The 20710-nt window shown below is 38.9% G+C and overlaps 1 protein-coding gene across 1 annotated transcript in view; it reads left to right on the top strand.

The window, feature by feature from the left end:
- LOC106597004 (dynein axonemal heavy chain 6-like) overlaps positions 1 to 20710 on the top strand; it is a gene marked incomplete at its 3' end in the record, with an annotated part of 114558 nt that overhangs the window by 17018 nt on the left and 76830 nt on the right. Inside the window, 2 exon segments of the mRNA XM_045713651.1 lie at positions 14940 to 15207; positions 17397 to 17531. Of these exon segments, the coding sequence (XP_045569607.1) occupies positions 14940 to 15207; positions 17397 to 17531 (403 nt within the window).

Raw genomic sequence — 20710 nt, 5'->3', positions numbered from 1 at the left:
CCTACATCAGATATGATGTTTATAACCTCAAGTAAGAGAGGGAGAAACACACACCATAACCTACATCAGATATGATGTTTATAACCTCAAGTAAGAGAGGGAGAAACACACACCATAACCTACATCAGATATGATGTTTATAACCTCAAGTAAGAGAGGGAGAAACACACACCATAACCTACATCAGATATGATGTTTATAACCTCAAGTAAGAGAGGGAGAAACACACACCCATAACCTACATCAGATATGATGTTTATAACCTCAAGTAAGAGAGGGAGAAACACACACCATAACCTACATCAGATATGATGTTTATAACCTCAAGTAAGAGAGGGAGAAACACACACCATAACCTACATCAGATATGATGTTTATAACCTCAAGTAAGAGAGGGAGAAACACACACACCATAACCTACATCAGATATGATGTTTATAACCTCAAGTAAGAGAGGGAGAAACACACACCATAACCTACATCAGATATGATGTTTATAACCTCAAGTAAGAGAGGGAGAAACACACACCATAACCTACATCAGATATGATGTTTATAACCTCAAGTAAGAGAGGGAGAAACACACACCATAACCTACATCAGATATGATGTTTATAACCTCAAGTAAGAGAGGGAGAAACACACACCATAACCTACATCAGATATGATGTTTATAACCTCAAGTAAGAGAGGGAGAAACACACACCATAACCTACATCAGATATGATGTTTATAACCTCAAGTAAGAGAGGGAGAAACACACACCATAACCTACATCAGATATGATGTTTATAACCTCAAGTAAGAGAGGGAGAAACACACACCATAACCTACATCAGATATGATGTTTATAACCTCAAGTAAGAGAGGGAGAAACACACACCATAACCTACATCAGATATGATGTTTATAACCTCAAGTAAGAGAGGGAGAAACACACACCATAACCTACATCAGATATGATGTTTATAACCTCAAGTAAGAGAGGGAGAAACACACACCATAACCTACATCAGATATGATGTTTATAACCTCAAGTAAGAGAGGCAGAAACACACACCATAACCTACATCAGATATGATGTTTATAACCTCAAGTAAGAGAGGGAGAACACACACACCATAACCTACATCAGATATGATGTTTATAACCTCAAGTAAGAGAGGGAGAAACACACACCATAACCTACATCAGATATGATGTTTATAACCTCAAGTAAGAGAGGGAGAAACACACACACCATAACCTACATCAGATATGATGTTTATAACCTCAAGTAAGAGAGGGAGAAACACACACCATAACCTACATCAGATATGATGTTTATAACCTCAAGTAAGAGAGGGAGAAACACACACCATAACCTACATCAGATATGATGTTTATAACCTCAAGTAAGAGAGTGTGAGAAACACACACACCATAACCTACATCAGATATGATGTTTATAACCTCAAGTAAGAGAGGGAGAAACACACACACCATAACCTACATCAGATATGATGTTTATAACCTCAAGTAAGAGAGGGAGAAACACACACCATAACCTACATCAGATATGATGTTTATAACCTCAAGTAAGAGAGGGAGAAACACACACCATAACCTACATCAGATATGATGTTTATAACCTCAAGTAAGAGAGGGAGAAACACACACCATAACCTACATCAGATATGATGTTTATAACCTCAAGTAAGAGAGGGAGAAACACACACCATAACCTACATCAGATATGATGTTTATAACCTCAAGTAAGAGAGGGAGAAACACACACCATAACCTACATCAGATATGATGTTTATAACCTCAAGTAAGAGAGGGAGAAACACACACCATAACCTACATCAGATATGATGTTTATAACCTCAAGTAAGAGAGGGAGAAACACACACCATAACCTACATCAGATATGATGTTTATAACCTCAAGTAAGAGAGGGAGAAACACACACCATAACCTACATCAGATATGGTGTTTATAACCTCAAGTAAGAGAGGGAGACACACACACCATAACCTACATCAGATATGATGTTTATAACCTCAAGTAAGAGAGGGAGAAACACACACCATAACCTACATCAGATATGATGTTTATAACCTCAAGTAAGAGAGGGAGAAACACACACCATAACCTACATCAGATATGATGTTTATAACCTCAAGTAAGAGAGGCAGACACACACACACCATAACCTACATCAGATATGATGTTTATAACCTCAAGTAAGAGAGGGAGAAACACACACCATAACCTACATCAGATATGATGTTTATAACCTCAAGTAAGAGAGGGAGAAACACACACACCATAACCTACATCAGATATGATGTTTATAACCTCAAGTAAGAGAGGGAGAAACACACACCATAACCTACATCAGATATGATGTTTATAACCTCAAGTAAGAGAGGGAGAAACACACACACCATAACCTACATCAGATATGATGTTTATAACCTCAAGTAAGAGAGGGAGAAACACACACACCCTAACCTACATCAGATATGATGTTTATAACCTCAAGTAAGAGAGGGAGAAACACACACCATAACCTACATCAGATATGATGTTTATAACCTCAAGTAAGAGAGGGAGAAACACACACACCATAACCTACATCACATATGATGTTTATAACCTCAAGTAAGAGAGGGAGAAACACACACCATAACCTACATCAGATATGATGTTTATAACCTCAAGTAAGAGAGGGAGAAACACACACACCATAACCTACATCAGATATGATGTTTATAACCTCAAGTAAGAGAGGGAGACACACACACCATAACCTACATCAGATATGATGTTTATAACCTCAAGTAAGAGAGGGAGAAACACACACCATAACCTACATCAGATATGATGTTTATAACCTCAAGTAAGAGAGGGAGAAACACACACCATAACCTACATCAGATATGATGTTTATAACCTCAAGTAAGAGAGGGAGAAACACACACCATAACCTACATCAGATATGATGTTTATAACCTCAAGTAAGAGAGGGAGAAACACACACCATAACCTACATCAGATATGATGTTTATAACCTCAAGTAAGAGAGGCAGAAACACACACCATAACCTACATCAGATATGATGTTTATAACCTCAAGTAAGAGAGGGAGAAACACACACCATAACCTACATCAGATATGATGTTTATAACCTCAAGTAAGAGAGGGAGAAAACACACACCATAACCTACATCAGATATGATGTTTATAACCTCAAGTAAGAGAGGGAGAAACACACACCATAACCTACATCAGATATGATGTTTATAACCTCAAGTAAGAGAGGGAGAAACACACACACCATAACCTACATCAGATATGATGTTTATAACCTCAAGTAAGAGAGGGAGAAACACACACCATAACCTACATCAGATATGATGTTTATAACCTCAAGTAAGAGAGGGAGAAACACACACCATAACCTACATCAGATATGATGTTTATAACCTCAAGTAAGAGAGGGAGAAACACACACACCCTAACCTACATCAGATATGATGTTTATAACCTCAAGTAAGAGAGGGAGAAACACACACCCTAACCTACATCAGATATGATGTTTATAACCTCAAGTAAGAGAGGGAGAAACACACACCATAACCTACATCAGATATGATGTTTATAACCTCAAGTAAGAGAGGGAGAAACACACACCATAACCTACATCAGATATGATGTTTATAACCTCAAGTAAGAGAGGGAGAAACACACACACCTAACCTACATCAGATATGATGTTTATAACCTCAAGTAAGAGAGGGAGAAACACACACCATAACCTACATCAGATATGATGTTTATAACCTCAAGTAAGAGAGGGAGAAACACACACCATAACCTACATCAGATATGATGTTTATAACCTCAAGTAAGAGAGGGAGAAACACACACCATAACCTACATCAGATATGATGTTTATAACCTCAAGTAAGAGAGGGAGAACACACACACCATAACCTACATCAGATATGATGTTTATAACCTCAAGTAAGAGAGGGAGAAACACACACCATAACCTACATCAGATATGATGTTTATAACCTCAAGTAAGAGAGGGAGAAACACACACCATAACCTACATCAGATATGATGTTTATAACCTCAAGTAAGAGAGGGAGAAACACACACCATAACCTACATCAGATATGATGTTTATAACCTCAAGTAAGAGAGGGAGAAACACACACCATAACCTACATCAGATATGATGTTTATAACCTCAAGTAAGAGAGGGAGAAACACACACACCATAACCTACATCAGATATGATGTTTATAACCTCAAGTAAGAGAGGGAGAAACACACACCATAACCTACATCAGATATGATGTTTATAACCTCAAGTAAGAGAGGGAGAACACACACACCATAACCTACATCAGATATGATGTTTATAACCTCAAGTAAGAGAGGGAGAACACACACACCATAACCTACATCAGATATGATGTTTATAACCTCAAGTAAGAGAGGGAGAAACACACACCATAACCTACATCAGATATGATGTTTATAACCTCAAGTAAGAGAGGGAGAAACACACACCATAACCTACATCAGATATGATGTTTATAACCTCAAGTAAGAGAGGGAGAAACACACACCATAACCTACATCAGATATGATGTTTATAACCTCAAGTAAGAGAGGGAGAAACACACACCATAACCTACATCAGATATGATGTTTATAACCTCAAGTAAGAGAGGCAGAAACACACACCATAACCTACATCAGATATGATGTTTATAACCTCAAGTAAGAGAGGGAGAAACACACACCATAACCTACATCAGATATGATGTTTATAACCTCAAGTAAGAGAGGGAGAAACACACACCATAACCTACATCAGATATGATGTTTATAACCTCAAGTAAGAGAGGCAGAAACACACACCATAACCTACATCAGATATGATGTTTATAACCTCAAGTAAGAGAGGGAGACACACACACCATAACCTACATCAGATATGATGTTTATAACCTCAAGTAAGAGAGGGAGAAACACACACACCATAACCTACATCAGATATGATGTTTATAACCTCAAGTAAGAGAGGGAGAAACACACACACCATAACCTACATCAGATATGATGTTTATAACCTCAAGTAAGAGAGGGAGAAACACACACCATAACCTACATCAGATATGATGTTTATAACCTCAAGTAAGAGAGGGAGAAACACACACCATAACCTACATCAGATATGATGTTTATAACCTCAAGTAAGAGAGGGAGACACACACACCATAACCTACATCAGATATGATGTTTATAACCTCAAGTAAGAGAGGGAGAAACACACACCATAACCTACATCAGATATGATGTTTATAACCTCAAGTAAGAGAGGAGAAACACACACCATAACCTACATCAGATATGATGTTTATAACCTCAAGTAAGAGAGGGAGACAACACACACACCATAACCTACATCAGATATGATGTTTATAACCTCAAGTAAGAGAGGAGAAACACACACCATAACCTACATCAGATATGATGTTTATAACCTCAAGTAAGAGAGGGAGAAACACACACACCATAACCTACATCAGATATGATGTTTATAACCTCAAGTAAGAGAGGGAGAAACACACACCATAACCTACATCAGATATGATGTTTATAACCTCAAGTAAGAGAGGGAGAAACACACACCATAACCTACATCAGATATGATGTTTATAACCTCAAGTAAGAGAGGGAGAAACACACACCATAACCTACATCAGATATGATGTTTATAACCTCAAGTAAGAGAGGGAGAAACACACACCATAACCTACATCAGATATGATGTTTATAACCTCAAGTAAGAGAGGGAGAAACACACACCCTAACCTACATCAGATATGATGTTTATAACCTCAAGTAAGAGAGGGAGAAACACACACCCTAACCTACATCAGATATGATGTTTATAACCTCAAGTAAGAGAGGGAGAAACACACACCATAACCTACATCAGATATGATGTTTATAACCTCAAGTAAGAGAGGGAGAAACACACACACCATAACCTACATCAGATATGATGTTTATAACCTCAAGTAAGAGAGGGAGAAACACACACCATAACCTACATCAGATATGATGTTTATAACCTCAAGTAAGAGAGGGAGAAACACACACCATAACCTACATCAGATATGATGTTTATAACCTCAAGTAAGAGAGGGAGAAACACACACCATAACCTACATCAGATATGATGTTTATAACCTCAAGTAAGAGAGGGAGAAACACACACCATAACCTACATCAGATATGATGTTTATAACCTCAAGTAAGAGAGGGAGAAACACACACACCATAACCTACATCAGATATGATGTTTATAACCTCAAGTAAGAGAGGGAGAAACACACACACATAACCTACATCAGATATGATGTTTATAACCTCAAGTAAGAGAGGGAGAAACACACACCATAACCTACATCAGATATGATGTTTATAACCTCAAGTAAGAGAGGGAGAAACACACACCATAACCTACATCAGATATGATGTTTATAACCTCAAGTAAGAGAGGGAGAAACACACACCATAACCTACATCAGATATGATGTTTATAACCTCAAGTAAGAGAGGCAGAAACACACACCATAACCTACATCAGATATGATGTTTATAACCTCAAGTAAGAGAGGGAGAAACACACACCATAACCTACATCAGATATGATGTTTATAACCTCAAGTAAGAGAGGGAGAAACACACACCATAACCTACATCAGATATGATGTTTATAACCTCAAGTAAGAGAGGGAGAAACACACACCATAACCTACATCAGATATGATGTTTATAACCTCAAGTAAGAGAGGGAGAAACACACACCATAACCTACATCAGATATGATGTTTATAACCTCAAGTAAGAGAGGGAGAAACACACACCATAACCTACATCAGATATGATGTTTATAACCTCAAGTAAGAGAGGGAGAAACACACACACCATAACCTACATCAGATATGATGTTTATAACCTCAAGTAAGAGAGGGAGACACACACACCATAACCTACATCAGATATGATGTTTATAACCTCAAGTAAGAGAGGGAGAAACACACACCATAACCTACATCAGATATGATGTTTATAACCTCAAGTAAGAGAGGGAGAAACACACACCATAACCTACATCAGATATGATGTTTATAACCTCAAGTAAGAGAGGGAGAAACACACACCATAACCTACATCAGATATGATGTTTATAACCTCAAGTAAGAGAGGGAGAAACACACACCATAACCTACATCAGATATGATGTTTATAACCTCAAGTAAGAGAGGGAGAAACACACACCATAACCTACATCAGATATGATGTTTATAACCTCAAGTAAGAGAGGCAGAAACACACACCATAACCTACATCAGATATGATGTTTATAACCTCAAGTAAGAGAGGGAGAAACACACACCATAACCTACATCAGATATGATGTTTATAACCTCAAGTAAGAGAGGGAGAAACACACACCATAACCTACATCAGATATGATGTTTATAACCTCAAGTAAGAGAGGGAGAAACACACACCATAACCTACATCAGATATGATGTTTATAACCTCAAGTAAGAGAGGGAGAAACACACACCATAACCTACATCAGATATGATGTTTATAACCTCAAGTAAGAGAGGCAGAAACACACACCATAACCTACATCAGATATGATGTTTATAACCTCAAGTAAGAGAGGGAGAAACACACACCATAACCTACATCAGATATGATGTTTATAACCTCAAGTAAGAGAGGGAGAAACACACACACCATAACCTACATCAGATATGATGTTTATAACCTCAAGTAAGAGAGGGAGAAACACACACCATAACCTACATCAGATATGATGTTTATAACCTCAAGTAAGAGAGGGAGACACACACACCATAACCTACATCAGATATGATGTTTATAACCTCAAGTAAGAGAGGGAGAAACACACACCATAACCTACATCAGATATGATGTTTATAACCTCAAGTAAGAGAGGGAGAAACACACACCATAACCTACATCAGATATGATGTTTATAACCTCAAGTAAGAGAGGGAGAAACACACACCATAACCTACATCAGATATGATGTTTATAACCTCAAGTAAGAGAGGGAGAAACACACACCATAACCTACATCAGATATGATGTTTATAACCTCAAGTAAGAGAGGGAGAAACACACACACCATAACCTACATCAGATATGATGTTTATAACCTCAAGTAAGAGAGGGAGAAACACACACCATAACCTACATCAGATATGATGTTTATAACCTCAAGTAAGAGAGGGAGAAACACACACCCTAACCTACATCAGATATGATGTTTATAACCTCAAGTAAGAGAGGGAGAAACACACACCATAACCTACATCAGATATGATGTTTATAACCTCAAGTAAGAGAGGGAGAAACACACACCATAACCTACATCAGATATGATGTTTATAACCTCAAGTAAGAGAGGGAGACACACACACCATAACCTACATCAGATATGATGTTTATAACCTCAAGTAAGAGAGGGAGAAACACACACCATAACCTACATCAGATATGATGTTTATAACCTCAAGTAAGAGAGGGAGAAACACACACCATAACCTACATCAGATATGATGTTTATAACCTCAAGTAAGAGAGGGAGAAACACACACCATAACCTACATCAGATATGATGTTTATAACCTCAAGTAAGAGAGGGAGAAACACACACCATAACCTACATCAGATATGATGTTTATAACCTCAAGTAAGAGAGGGAGAAACACACACCATAACCTACATCAGATATGGTGTTTATAACCTCAAGTAAGAGAGGGAGAACACACACACCATAACCTACATCAGATATGATGTTTATAACCTCAAGTAAGAGAGGGAGAAACACACACCATAACCTACATCAGATATGATGTTTATAACCTCAAGTAAGAGAGGGAGAAACACACACCATAACCTACATCAGATATGATGTTTATAACCTCAAGTAAGAGAGGGAGAAACACACACACCATAACCTACATCAGATATGATGTTTATAACCTCAAGTAAGAGAGGGAGAAACACACACCATAACCTACATCAGATATGATGTTTATAACCTCAAGTAAGAGAGAGAGAAACACACACCATAACCTACATCAGATATGATGCTTATAACCTCAAGTAAGAGAGGGAGAAACACACACACCATAACCTACATCAGATATGATGTTTATAACCTCAAGTAAGAGAGGGAGAAACACACACCCTAACCTACATCAGATATGATGTTTATAACCTCAAGTAAGAGAGGGAGAAACACACACCCTAACCTACATCAGATATGATGTTTATAACCTCAAGTAAGAGAGGGAGAAACACACACCATAACCTACATCAGATATGATGTTTATAACCTCAAGTAAGAGAGGGAGAAACACACACCATAACCTACATCAGATATGATGTTTATAACCTCAAGTAAGAGAGGGAGAAACACACACCATAACCTACATCAGATATGATGTTTATAACCTCAAGTAAGAGAGGGAGAAACACACACACCATAACCTACATCAGATATGATGTTTATAACCTCAAGTAAGAGAGGGAGAAACACACACCATAACCTACATCAGATATGATGTTTATAACCTCAAGTAAGAGAGGGAGAAACACACACCATAACCTACATCAGATATGATGTTTATAACCTCAAGTAAGAGAGGGAGAAACACACACCATAACCTACATCAGATATGATGTTTATAACCTCAAGTAAGAGAGGGAGAAACACACACCATAACCTACATCAGATATGGTGTTTATAACCTCAAGTAAGAGAGGGAGACACACACACCATAACCTACATCAGATATGATGTTTATAACCTCAAGTAAGAGAGGGAGAAACACACACCATAACCTACATCAGATATGATGTTTATAACCTCAAGTAAGAGAGGGAGAAACACACACCATAACCTACATCAGATATGATGTTTATAACCTCAAGTAAGAGAGGGAGAAACACACACCCTAACCTACATCAGATATGATGTTTATAACCTCAAGTAAGAGAGGGAGAAACACACACCATAACCTACATCAGATATGATGTTTATAACCTCAAGTAAGAGAGGGAGAACACACACACCATAACCTACATCAGATATGATGTTTATAACCTCAAGTAAGAGAGGGAGAAACACACACCATAACCTACATCAGATATGATGTTTATAACCTCAAGTAAGAGAGGGAGAAACACACACCATAACCTACATCAGATATGATGTTTATAACCTCAAGTAAGAGAGGGAGAAACACACACCATAACCTACATCAGATATGATGTTTATAACCTCAAGTAAGAGAGGGAGAAACACACACCATAACCTACATCAGATATGATGTTTATAACCTCAAGTAAGAGAGGGAGAAACACACACACCCTAACCTACATCAGATATGATGCTTATAACCTCAAGTAAGAGAGAGAGAAACACACACCATAACCTACATCAGATATGATGTTTATAACCTCAAGTAAGAGAGGGAGACACACACACCATAACCTACATCAGATATGATGTTTATAACCTCAAGTAAGAGAGGGAGAAACACACACACCATAACCTACATCAGATATGATGTTTATAACCTCAAGTAAGAGAGGGAGAAACACACACCATAACCTACATCAGATATGATGTTTATAACCTCAAGTAAGAGAGGGAGAAACACACACCATAACCTACATCAGATATGATGTTTATAAAGTAAGAGAGGGAGAAACACACACCATAACCTACATCAGATATGATGTTTATAACCTCAAGTAAGAGAGGCAGAAACACACACCATAACCTACATCAGATATGATGTTTATAACCTCAAGTAAGAGAGGGAGAAACACACACCATAACCTACATCAGATATGATGTTTATAACCTCAAGTAAGAGAGGGAGAAACACACACCATAACCTACATCAGATATGATGTTTATAACCTCAAGTAAGAGAGGGAGAAACACACACACCCTAACCTACATCAGATATGATGTTTATAACCTCAAGTAAGAGAGGGAGAAACACACACCATAACCTACATCAGATATGATGTTTATAACCTCAAGTAAGAGAGGGAGACACACACACCATAACCTACATCAGATATGATGTTTATAACCTCAAGTAAGAGAGGGAGAAACACACACCATAACCTACATCAGATATGATGTTTATAACCTCAAGTAAGAGAGGCAGAAACACACACACCATAACCTACATCAGATATGATGTTTATAACCTCAAGTAAGAGAGGGAGAAACACACACCATAACCTACATCAGATATGATGTTTATAACCTCAAGTAAGAGAGGGAGAAACACACACCATAACCTACATCAGATATGATGTTTATAACCTCAAGTAAGAGAGGGAGAACACACACACCATAACCTACATCAGATATGATGTTTATAACCTCAAGTAAGAGAGGGAGAAACACACACCATAACCTACATCAGATATGATGTTTATAACCTCAAGTAAGAGAGGGAGACACACACACCATAACCTACATCAGATATGATGTTTATAACCTCAAGTAAGAGAGGCAGAAACACACACACCATAACCTACATCAGATATGATGTTTATAACCTCAAGTAAGAGAGGGAGAAACACACACCATAACCTACATCAGATATGATGTTTATAACCTCAAGTAAGAGAGGGAGAAACACACACACCTAACCTACATCAGATATGATGTTTATAACCTCAAGTAAGAGAGGGAGAAACACACACCATAACCTACATCAGATATGATGTTTATAACCTCAAGTAAGAGAGGGAGAAACACACACCATAACCTACATCAGATATGATGTTTATAACCTCAAGTAAGAGAGAGAGAAACACACACCATAACCTACATCAGATATGATGCTTATAACCTCAAGTAAGAGAGGGAGAAACACACACACCATAACCTACATCAGATATGATGTTTATAACCTCAAGTAAGAGAGGGAGAAACACACACCCTAACCTACATCAGATATGATGTTTATAACCTCAAGTAAGAGAGGGAGAAACACACACCCTAACCTACATCAGATATGATGTTTATAACCTCAAGTAAGAGAGGGAGACACACACACCATAACCTACATCAGATATGATGTTTATAACCTCAAGTAAGAGAGGGAGAAACACACACACCATAACCTACATCAGATATGATGTTTATAACCTCAAGTAAGAGAGGGAGAAACACACACCATAACCTACATCAGATATGATGTTTATAACCTCAAGTAAGAGAGGCAGAAACACACACCATAACCTACATCAGATATGATGTTTATAACCTCAAGTAAGAGAGGGAGAAACACACACCATAACCTACATCAGATATGATGTTTATAACCTCAAGTAAGAGAGGGAGAAACACACACCATAACCTACATCAGATATGGTGTTTATAACCTCAAGTAAGAGAGGGAGACACACACACCATAACCTACATCAGATATGATGTTTATAACCTCAAGTAAGAGAGGGAGAAACACACACCATAACCTACATCAGATATGATGTTTATAACCTCAAGTAAGAGAGGGAGAAACACACACCATAACCTACATCAGATATGATGTTTATAACCTCAAGTAAGAGAGGGAGAAACACACACCCTAACCTACATCAGATATGATGTTTATAACCTCAAGTAAGAGAGGGAGAAACACACACCATAACCTACATCAGATATGATGTTTATAACCTCAAGTAAGAGAGGGAGAAACACACACCATAACCTACATCAGATATGATGTTTATAACCTCAAGTAAGAGAGGGAGAAACACACACCATAACCTACATCAGATATGATGTTTATAACCTCAAGTAAGAGAGGGAGAAACACACACACCATAACCTACATCAGATATGATGTTTATAACCTCAAGTAAGAGAGGGAGAAACACACACCATAACCTACATCAGATATGATGTTTATAACCTCAAGTAAGAGAGGGAGAAACACACACCATAACCTACATCAGATATGATGTTTATAACCTCAAGTAAGAGAGGGAGAAACACACACCATAACCTACATCAGATATGATGTTTATAACCTCAAGTAAGAGAGGGAGAAACACACACCATAACCTACATCAGATATGATGTTTATAACCTCAAGTAAGAGAGGCAGACACACACACACCATAACCTACATCAGATATGATGTTTATAACCTCAAGTAAGAGAGAGAGAAACACACACCCTAACCTACATCAGATATGATGTTTATAACCTCAAGTAAGAGAGGGAGAAACACACACACCCTAACCTACATCAGATATGATGTTTATACCCTCAAGTAAGAGAGGGAGACACACACACCATAACCTACATCAGATATGATGTTTATAACCTCAAGTAAGAGAGGGAGAAACACACACCATAACCTACATCAGATATGATGTTTATAACCTCAAGTAAGAGAGGGAGAAACACACACACCATAACCTACATCAGATATGATGTTTATAACCTCAAGTAAGAGAGGGAGAAACACACACCATAACCTACATCAGATATGATGTTTATAACCTCAAGTAAGAGAGGGAGAAACACACACACCATAACCTACATCAGATATGATGTTTATAACCTCAAGTAAGAGAGGCAGAAACACACACCATAACCTACATCAGATATGATGTTTATAACCTCAAGTAAGAGAGGGAGAAACACACACCATAACCTACATCAGATATGATGTTTATAACCTCAAGTAAGAGAGGGAGAAACACACACACCATAACCTACATCAGATATGATGTTTATAACCTCAAGTAAGAGAGGGAGAAACACACACCATAACCTACATCAGATATGATGTTTATAACCTCAAGTAAGAGAGGGAGAAACACACACCATAACCTACATCAGATATGATGTTTATAACCTCAAGTAAGAGAGGCAGAAACACACACACCATAACCTACATCAGATATGATGTTTATAACCTCAAGTAAGAGAGGCAGACACACACACCATAACCTACATCAGATATGATGTTTATAACCTCAAGTAAGAGAGGGAGAAACACACACACCCTAACCTACATCAGATATGATGTTTATAACCTCAAGTAAGAGAGGGAGAAACACACACCATAACCTACATCAGATATGATGTTTATAACCTCAAGTAAGAGAGGGAGAAACACACACACCATAACCTACATCAGATATGATGTTTATAACCTCAAGTAAGAGAGGGAGAAACACACACCCATAACCTACATCAGATATGATGTTTATAACCTCAAGTAAGAGAGGGAGAAACACACACCATAACCTACATCAGATATGATGTTTATAACCTCAAGTAAGAGAGGCAGACACACACACACCATAACCTACATCAGATATGATGTTTATAACCTCAAGTAAGAGAGGGAGAAACACACACCATAACCTACATCAGATATGATGCTTATAACCTCAAGTAATCATCGTCAACAAGAGAGAGATGCTACTTCCCAATTATCTCTAATTCCATTTATCCTTGCTCACTTCCCTTCACTAATGTTAATGGAAAGGACTGCCTGGTATAAGAAACATGGTGGAAACTGCCTCTAACCCATACCAGCACCAATTTATTGCTTTTAGATTGTGGGAAGTAGTGAACGAGTGTTCACTTCAGAACAAAGGAGGTATTATTGGGACTCACAAAGAGAGACGAAACAGACACTCACACACACTCATGCAAATATTTGAACTCCCAAGTTCTCTATCAAATATAAAAACCTACAACCTTATTCTCACTACCCATCCCGAACTCTCACCTTTGACCTTTTCCCCCCAGGATAGTGACGTATGAGAACATCAACAAGCAGGACTACTCTACCATCAGCCAGCAGGGTGTGACCTGCATCTCTGATACAGAGATGGACTTCCTGCCGTTAGAGCGCTGGGAGCATGAGTACCGATGCCACCGCCGCCTCCTGGCCATCCCGGCCTTCGCCCTCTTCAGGAGGTGGAAGGCCTTCAGAGTGTGGCGGACCAACGTCCGCTCCAAGAAGATCAACACGTGCAAGAAGTCCCTGCAGGAGCGCCTGTTCATCGTCAATGAGGTGGTGGTATTGTTGGATCCAGTAGTGTTTCCTGGTCAGGATAATGAGGTGGTGGTATTGTTGGGTCCAGTAGTGTTTCCTGGTCAGGATAATGAGGTGGTGGTATTGTTGGGTCCAGTAGTGTTTCCTGGTCAGGATAATGAGGTGGTGGTATTGTTGGGTCCAGTAGTGTTTCCTGGTCAGGATAATGAGGTGGTGGTATTGTTGGGTCCAGTAGTGTTTCCTGGTCAGGATAATGAGGTGGTGGTATTGTTGGGTCCAGTAGTGTTTCCTGGTCAGGATAATGAGGTGGTGGTATTGTTGGGTCCAGTAGTGTTTCCTGTTCAGGATAATGAGGTGGTGGTATTGTTGGGTCCAGTAGTGTTTCCTGGTCAGGATAATGAGGTGGTGGTATTGTTGGGTCCAGTAGTGTTTCCTGGTCAGGACAAGACCTCTACATATGTGTTTACAGTCAAAATGGTCTGTACCATTGACCTGCAGTATGTGTTTATAGTGAAAATGGTCTGTACCATTGACCTGCAGTATGTGTTTATAGTGAAAATGGTCTGTACCATTGACCTGCAGTATGTGTTTATAGTGAAAATGGTCTGTACCATTGACCTGCAGTATGTGTTTATAGTCAAAATGGTCTGTACCATTGACCTGCAGTATGTGTTTATAGTCAAAATGGTCTGTACCATTGACCTGCAGTATGTGTTTATAGTCAAAATGGTCTGTACCATTGACCTGCAGTATGTGTTTATAGTGAAAATGGTCTGTACCATTGACCTGCAGTATGTGTTTATAGTGAAAATGGTCTGTACCATTGACCTGCAGTATGTGTTTATAGTGAAAATGGTCTGTACCATTGACCTGCAGTATGTGTTTATAGTGAAAATGGTCTGTACCATTGACCTGCAGTATGTGTTTATAGTCAAAATGGTCTGTACCATTGACCTGCAGTATGTGTTTATAGTCAAAATGGTCTGTACCATTGACCTGCAGTATGTGTTTATAGTCAAAATGGTCTGTACCATTGACCTGCAGTATGTGTTTATAGTGAAAATGGTCTGTACCATTGACCTGCAGTATGTGTTTATAGTGAAAATGGTCTGTACCATTGACCTGCAGTATGTGTTTATAGTGAAAATGGTCTGTACCATTGACCTGCAGTATGTGTTTATAGTCAAAATGGTCTGTACCATTGACCTGCAGTATGTGTTTATAGTGAAAATGGTCTGTACCATTGACCTGCAGTATGTGTTTATAGTCAAAATGGTCTGTACCATTGACCTGCAGTATGTGTTTATAGTCAAAATGGTCTGTACCATTGACCTGCAGTATGTGTTTATAGTCAAAATGGTCTGTACCATTGACCTGCAGTATGTGTTTATAGTGAAAATGGTCTGTACCATTGACCTGCAGTATGTGTTTATAGTGAAAATGGTCTGTACCATTGACCTGCAGTATGTGTTTATAGTGAAAATGGTCTGTACCATTGACCTGCAGTATGTGTTTATAGTGAAAATGGTCTGTACCATTGACCTGCAGTATGTGTTTATAGTGAAAATGGTCTGTACCATTGACCTGCAGTATGTGTTTATAGTGAAAATGGTCTGTACCATTGACCTGCAGTATGTGTTTATAGTGAAAATGGTCTGTACCATTGACCTGCAGTATGTGTTTATAGTGAAAATGGTCTGTACCATTGACCTGCAGTATGTGTTTATAGTGAAAATGGTCTGTACCATTGACCTGCAGTATGTGTTTATAGTCAAAATGGTCTGTACCATTGACCTGCAGTATGTGTTTATAGTCAAAATGGTCTGTACCATTGACCTGCAGTATGTGTTTATAGTCAAAATGGTCTGTACCATTGACCTGCAGTATGTGTTTATAGTCAAAATGGTCTGTACCATTGACCTGCAGTATGTGTTTATAGTGAAAATGGTCTGTACCATTGACCTGCAGTATGTGTTTATAGTCAAAATGGTCTGTACCATTGACCTGCAGTATGTGTTTATAGTCAAAATGGTCTGTACCATTGACCTGCAGTATGTGTTTGGGCGGGTTCATGTTGTCTGAATGTTACTCAGGATTATTGAAACAATCCTATCTTCCCTATGAGATGTTCATATAATGGAACACAACCAAGGTAGTTACTTTAAGATAATAGGAAGGACCAGTAACAGCTGTGTGTCTGTTTCCAGTCTCTGCGCCCGGCGTTGCTAGACATCAGAGAGATGTGCTACAGGATCAGTGACATGGGGCTTTGTCGCATCCAGAAAGATCACACATACACTCTGGAGGAGTTCCAGGAGGCTCAGTACAAACAGCTGGAGGAGGTACGCAGTATGTGTGTCTGTCCCTGTACATGACGTGTCTCTCCCTCTACATGACGTGTCTGTCCCTTTACATGACGTGTCTGTCCCTTTACATGACGTGTCTGTCCCTTTACATGACGTGTCTCTCCCTCTACATGACGTGTGTGTCCCTTTACATGACGTGTCTCTCCCTTTACATGACGTGTCTCTCCCTCTACATGACGTGTCTGTCCCTTTACATGACGTGTCTCTCCCTTTACATGACGTGTCTGTCCCTTTACATGACGTGTCTCTCCCTTTACATGACGTGTCTGTCCCTCTACATGACGTGTCTGTCCCTGTACATGACGTGTCTGTCCCTGTACATGACGTGTCTGTCCCTCTACATGACGTGTCTCTCCCTTTACATGACGTGTCTCTCCCTTTACATGACGTGTCTGTCCCTTTACATGACGTGTCTCTCCCTTTACATGACGTGTCTCTCCCTTTACATGACGTGTCTGTCCCTCTACATGACGTGTCTGTCCCTTTACATGACGTGTCTGTCCCTTTACATGACGTGTCTGTCCCTTTACATGACGTGTCTCTCCCTCTACATGACGTGTCTCTCCCTTTACATGACGTGTCTCTCCCTTTACATGACGTGTGTGTCCCTCTACATGACGTGTCTGTCCCTTTACATGACGTGTCTCTCCCTTTACATGACGTGTCTCTCCCTTTACATGACGTGTCTCTCCCTTTACATGACGTGTGTGTCCCTTTACATGACGTGTCTGTCCCTTTACATGACGTGTGTGTCCCTTTACATGACGTGTCTCTCCCTTTACATGACGTGTCTCTCCCTTTACATGACGTGTCTGTCCCTTTACATGACGTGTCTGTCCCTTTACATGACGTGTCTCTCCCTTTACATGACGTGTCTCTCCCTTTACATGACGTGTCTGTCCCTTTACATGACGTGTCTGTCCCTTTACATGACGTGTCTGTCCCTTTACATGACGTGTCTCTCCCTTTACATGACGTGTCTCTCCCTTTACATGACGTGTCTCTCCCTTTACATGACGTGTCTCTCCCTCTACATGACGTGTCTCTCCCTTTACATGACGTGTCTCTCCCTTTACATGACGTGTGTGTCCCTCTACATGACGTGTGTGTCCCTCTACATGACGTGTGTGTCCCTCTACATGACGTGTGTGTCCCTTTACATGACGTGTGTCTCTCTGTGTATCTGTTCCTTTACATGACATATTCTCTGTGTATCTGTTCCTTTACATGACATATTCTCTGTGTATCTGTTCCTTTACATGACATATTCTCTGTGTATCTGTTCCTTTACATTACATATTCTCTGTGTATCTGTTCCTTTACATGACATATTCTCTGTGTGTCTGTCCCTTTACATTCCATATTCTCTGTGTATCTGTTCCTTTACATTCCATATTCTCTGTGTGTCTGTCCCTTTACATTCCATATTCTCTGTGTATCTGTTCCTTTACATTCCATATTCTCTGTGTATCTGTTCCTTTACATGACATATTCTCTGTGTATCTGTTCCTTTACATGACATATTCTCTGTGTGTCTGTCCCTTTACATGACATATTCTCTGTGTATCTGTTCCTTTACATGACATATTCTCTGTGTATCTGTTCCTTTACATGACATATTCTCTGTGTGTCTGTCCCTTTACATTCCATATTCTCTGTGTATCTGTTCCTTTACATTCCATATTCTCTGTGTGTCTGTCCCTTTACATTCCATATTCTCTGTGTATCTGTTCCTTTACATTCCATATTCTCTGTGTATCTGTTCCTTTACATGATGTATTCTCTATAAACTAGTCACCCAGCAGTGTCTGTCATTATACCCTGATAAAGACATCTTGTCTGTTCCTTTACATGATGTATTCTCTATAAACTAGTCACCCAGCAGTGTCTGTCATTATACCCTGATAAAGACAGCTTGTCTGTTCCTTTACATGATGTATTCTCTATAAACTAGTCACCCAGCAGTGTCTGTCATTATACCCTGATAAAGACATCTTGTCTGTTCCTTTACATGATGTATTCTCTATAAACTAGTCACCCAGCAGTGTCTGTCATTATACCCTGATAAAGACAGCTTGTCTGTTCCTTTACATGATGTATTCTCTATAAACTAGTCACCCAGCAGTGTCTGTCATTATACCCTGATAAAGACATCTTGTCTGTTCCTTTACATGATGTATTCTCTATAAACTAGTCACCCAGCAGTGTCTGTCATTATACCCTGATAAAGACATCTTGTCTGTTCCTTTACATGATGTATTCTCTATAAACTAGTCACCCAGCAGTGTCTGTCATTATACCCTGATAAAGACATCTTGTCTGTTCCTTTACATGATGTATTCTCTATAAACTAGTCACCCAGCAGTGTCTGTCATTATACCCTGATAAAGACATCTTGTCTGTTCCTTTACATGATGTATTCTCTATAAACTAGTCACCCAGCAGTGTCTGTCATTATACCCTGATAAAGACATCTTGTCTGTTCCTTTACATGATGTATTCTCTATAAACTAGTCACCCAGCAGTGTCTGTCATTATACCCTGATAAAGACAGCTTGTCTGTCCCTTTACATGATGTATTCTCTATAAACTAGTCACCCAGCAGTGTCTGTCATTATACCCTGATAAAGACATCTTGTCTGTTCCTTTACATGATGTATTCTCTATAAACTAGTCACCCAGCAGTGTCTGTCATTATACCCTGATAAAGACAGCTTGTCTGTTCCTTTACATGATGTATTCTCTATAAACTAGTCACCCAGCAGTGTCTGTCATTATACCCTGATAAAGACATCTTGTCTGTTCCTTTACATGATGTATTCTCTATAAACTAGTCACCCAGCAGTGTCTGTCATTATACCCTGATAAAGACATCTTGTCTGTTCCTTTACATGATGTATTCTCTATAAACTAGTCACCCAGCAGTGTCTGTCATTATACCCTGATAAAGACAGCTTGTCTGTTCCTTTACATGATGTATTCTCTATAAACTAGTCACCCAGCAGTGTCTGTCATTATACCCTGATAAAGACATCTTGTCTGTTCCTTTACATGATGTATTCTCTATAAACTAGTCACCCAGCAGTGTCTGTCATTATACCCTGATAAAGACATCTTGTCTGTTCCTTTACATGATGTATTCTCTATAAACTAGT

Source organism: Salmo salar, unplaced genomic scaffold (assembly GCF_905237065.1).
Source record: "Salmo salar unplaced genomic scaffold, Ssal_v3.1, whole genome shotgun sequence".
Classification (NCBI taxonomy): Eukaryota; Metazoa; Chordata; class Actinopteri; order Salmoniformes; family Salmonidae; genus Salmo; species Salmo salar.
The sequence above is the reverse complement of the archived record's forward strand: the minus strand, read 5'-3'. Positions and strand labels throughout refer to the sequence as shown.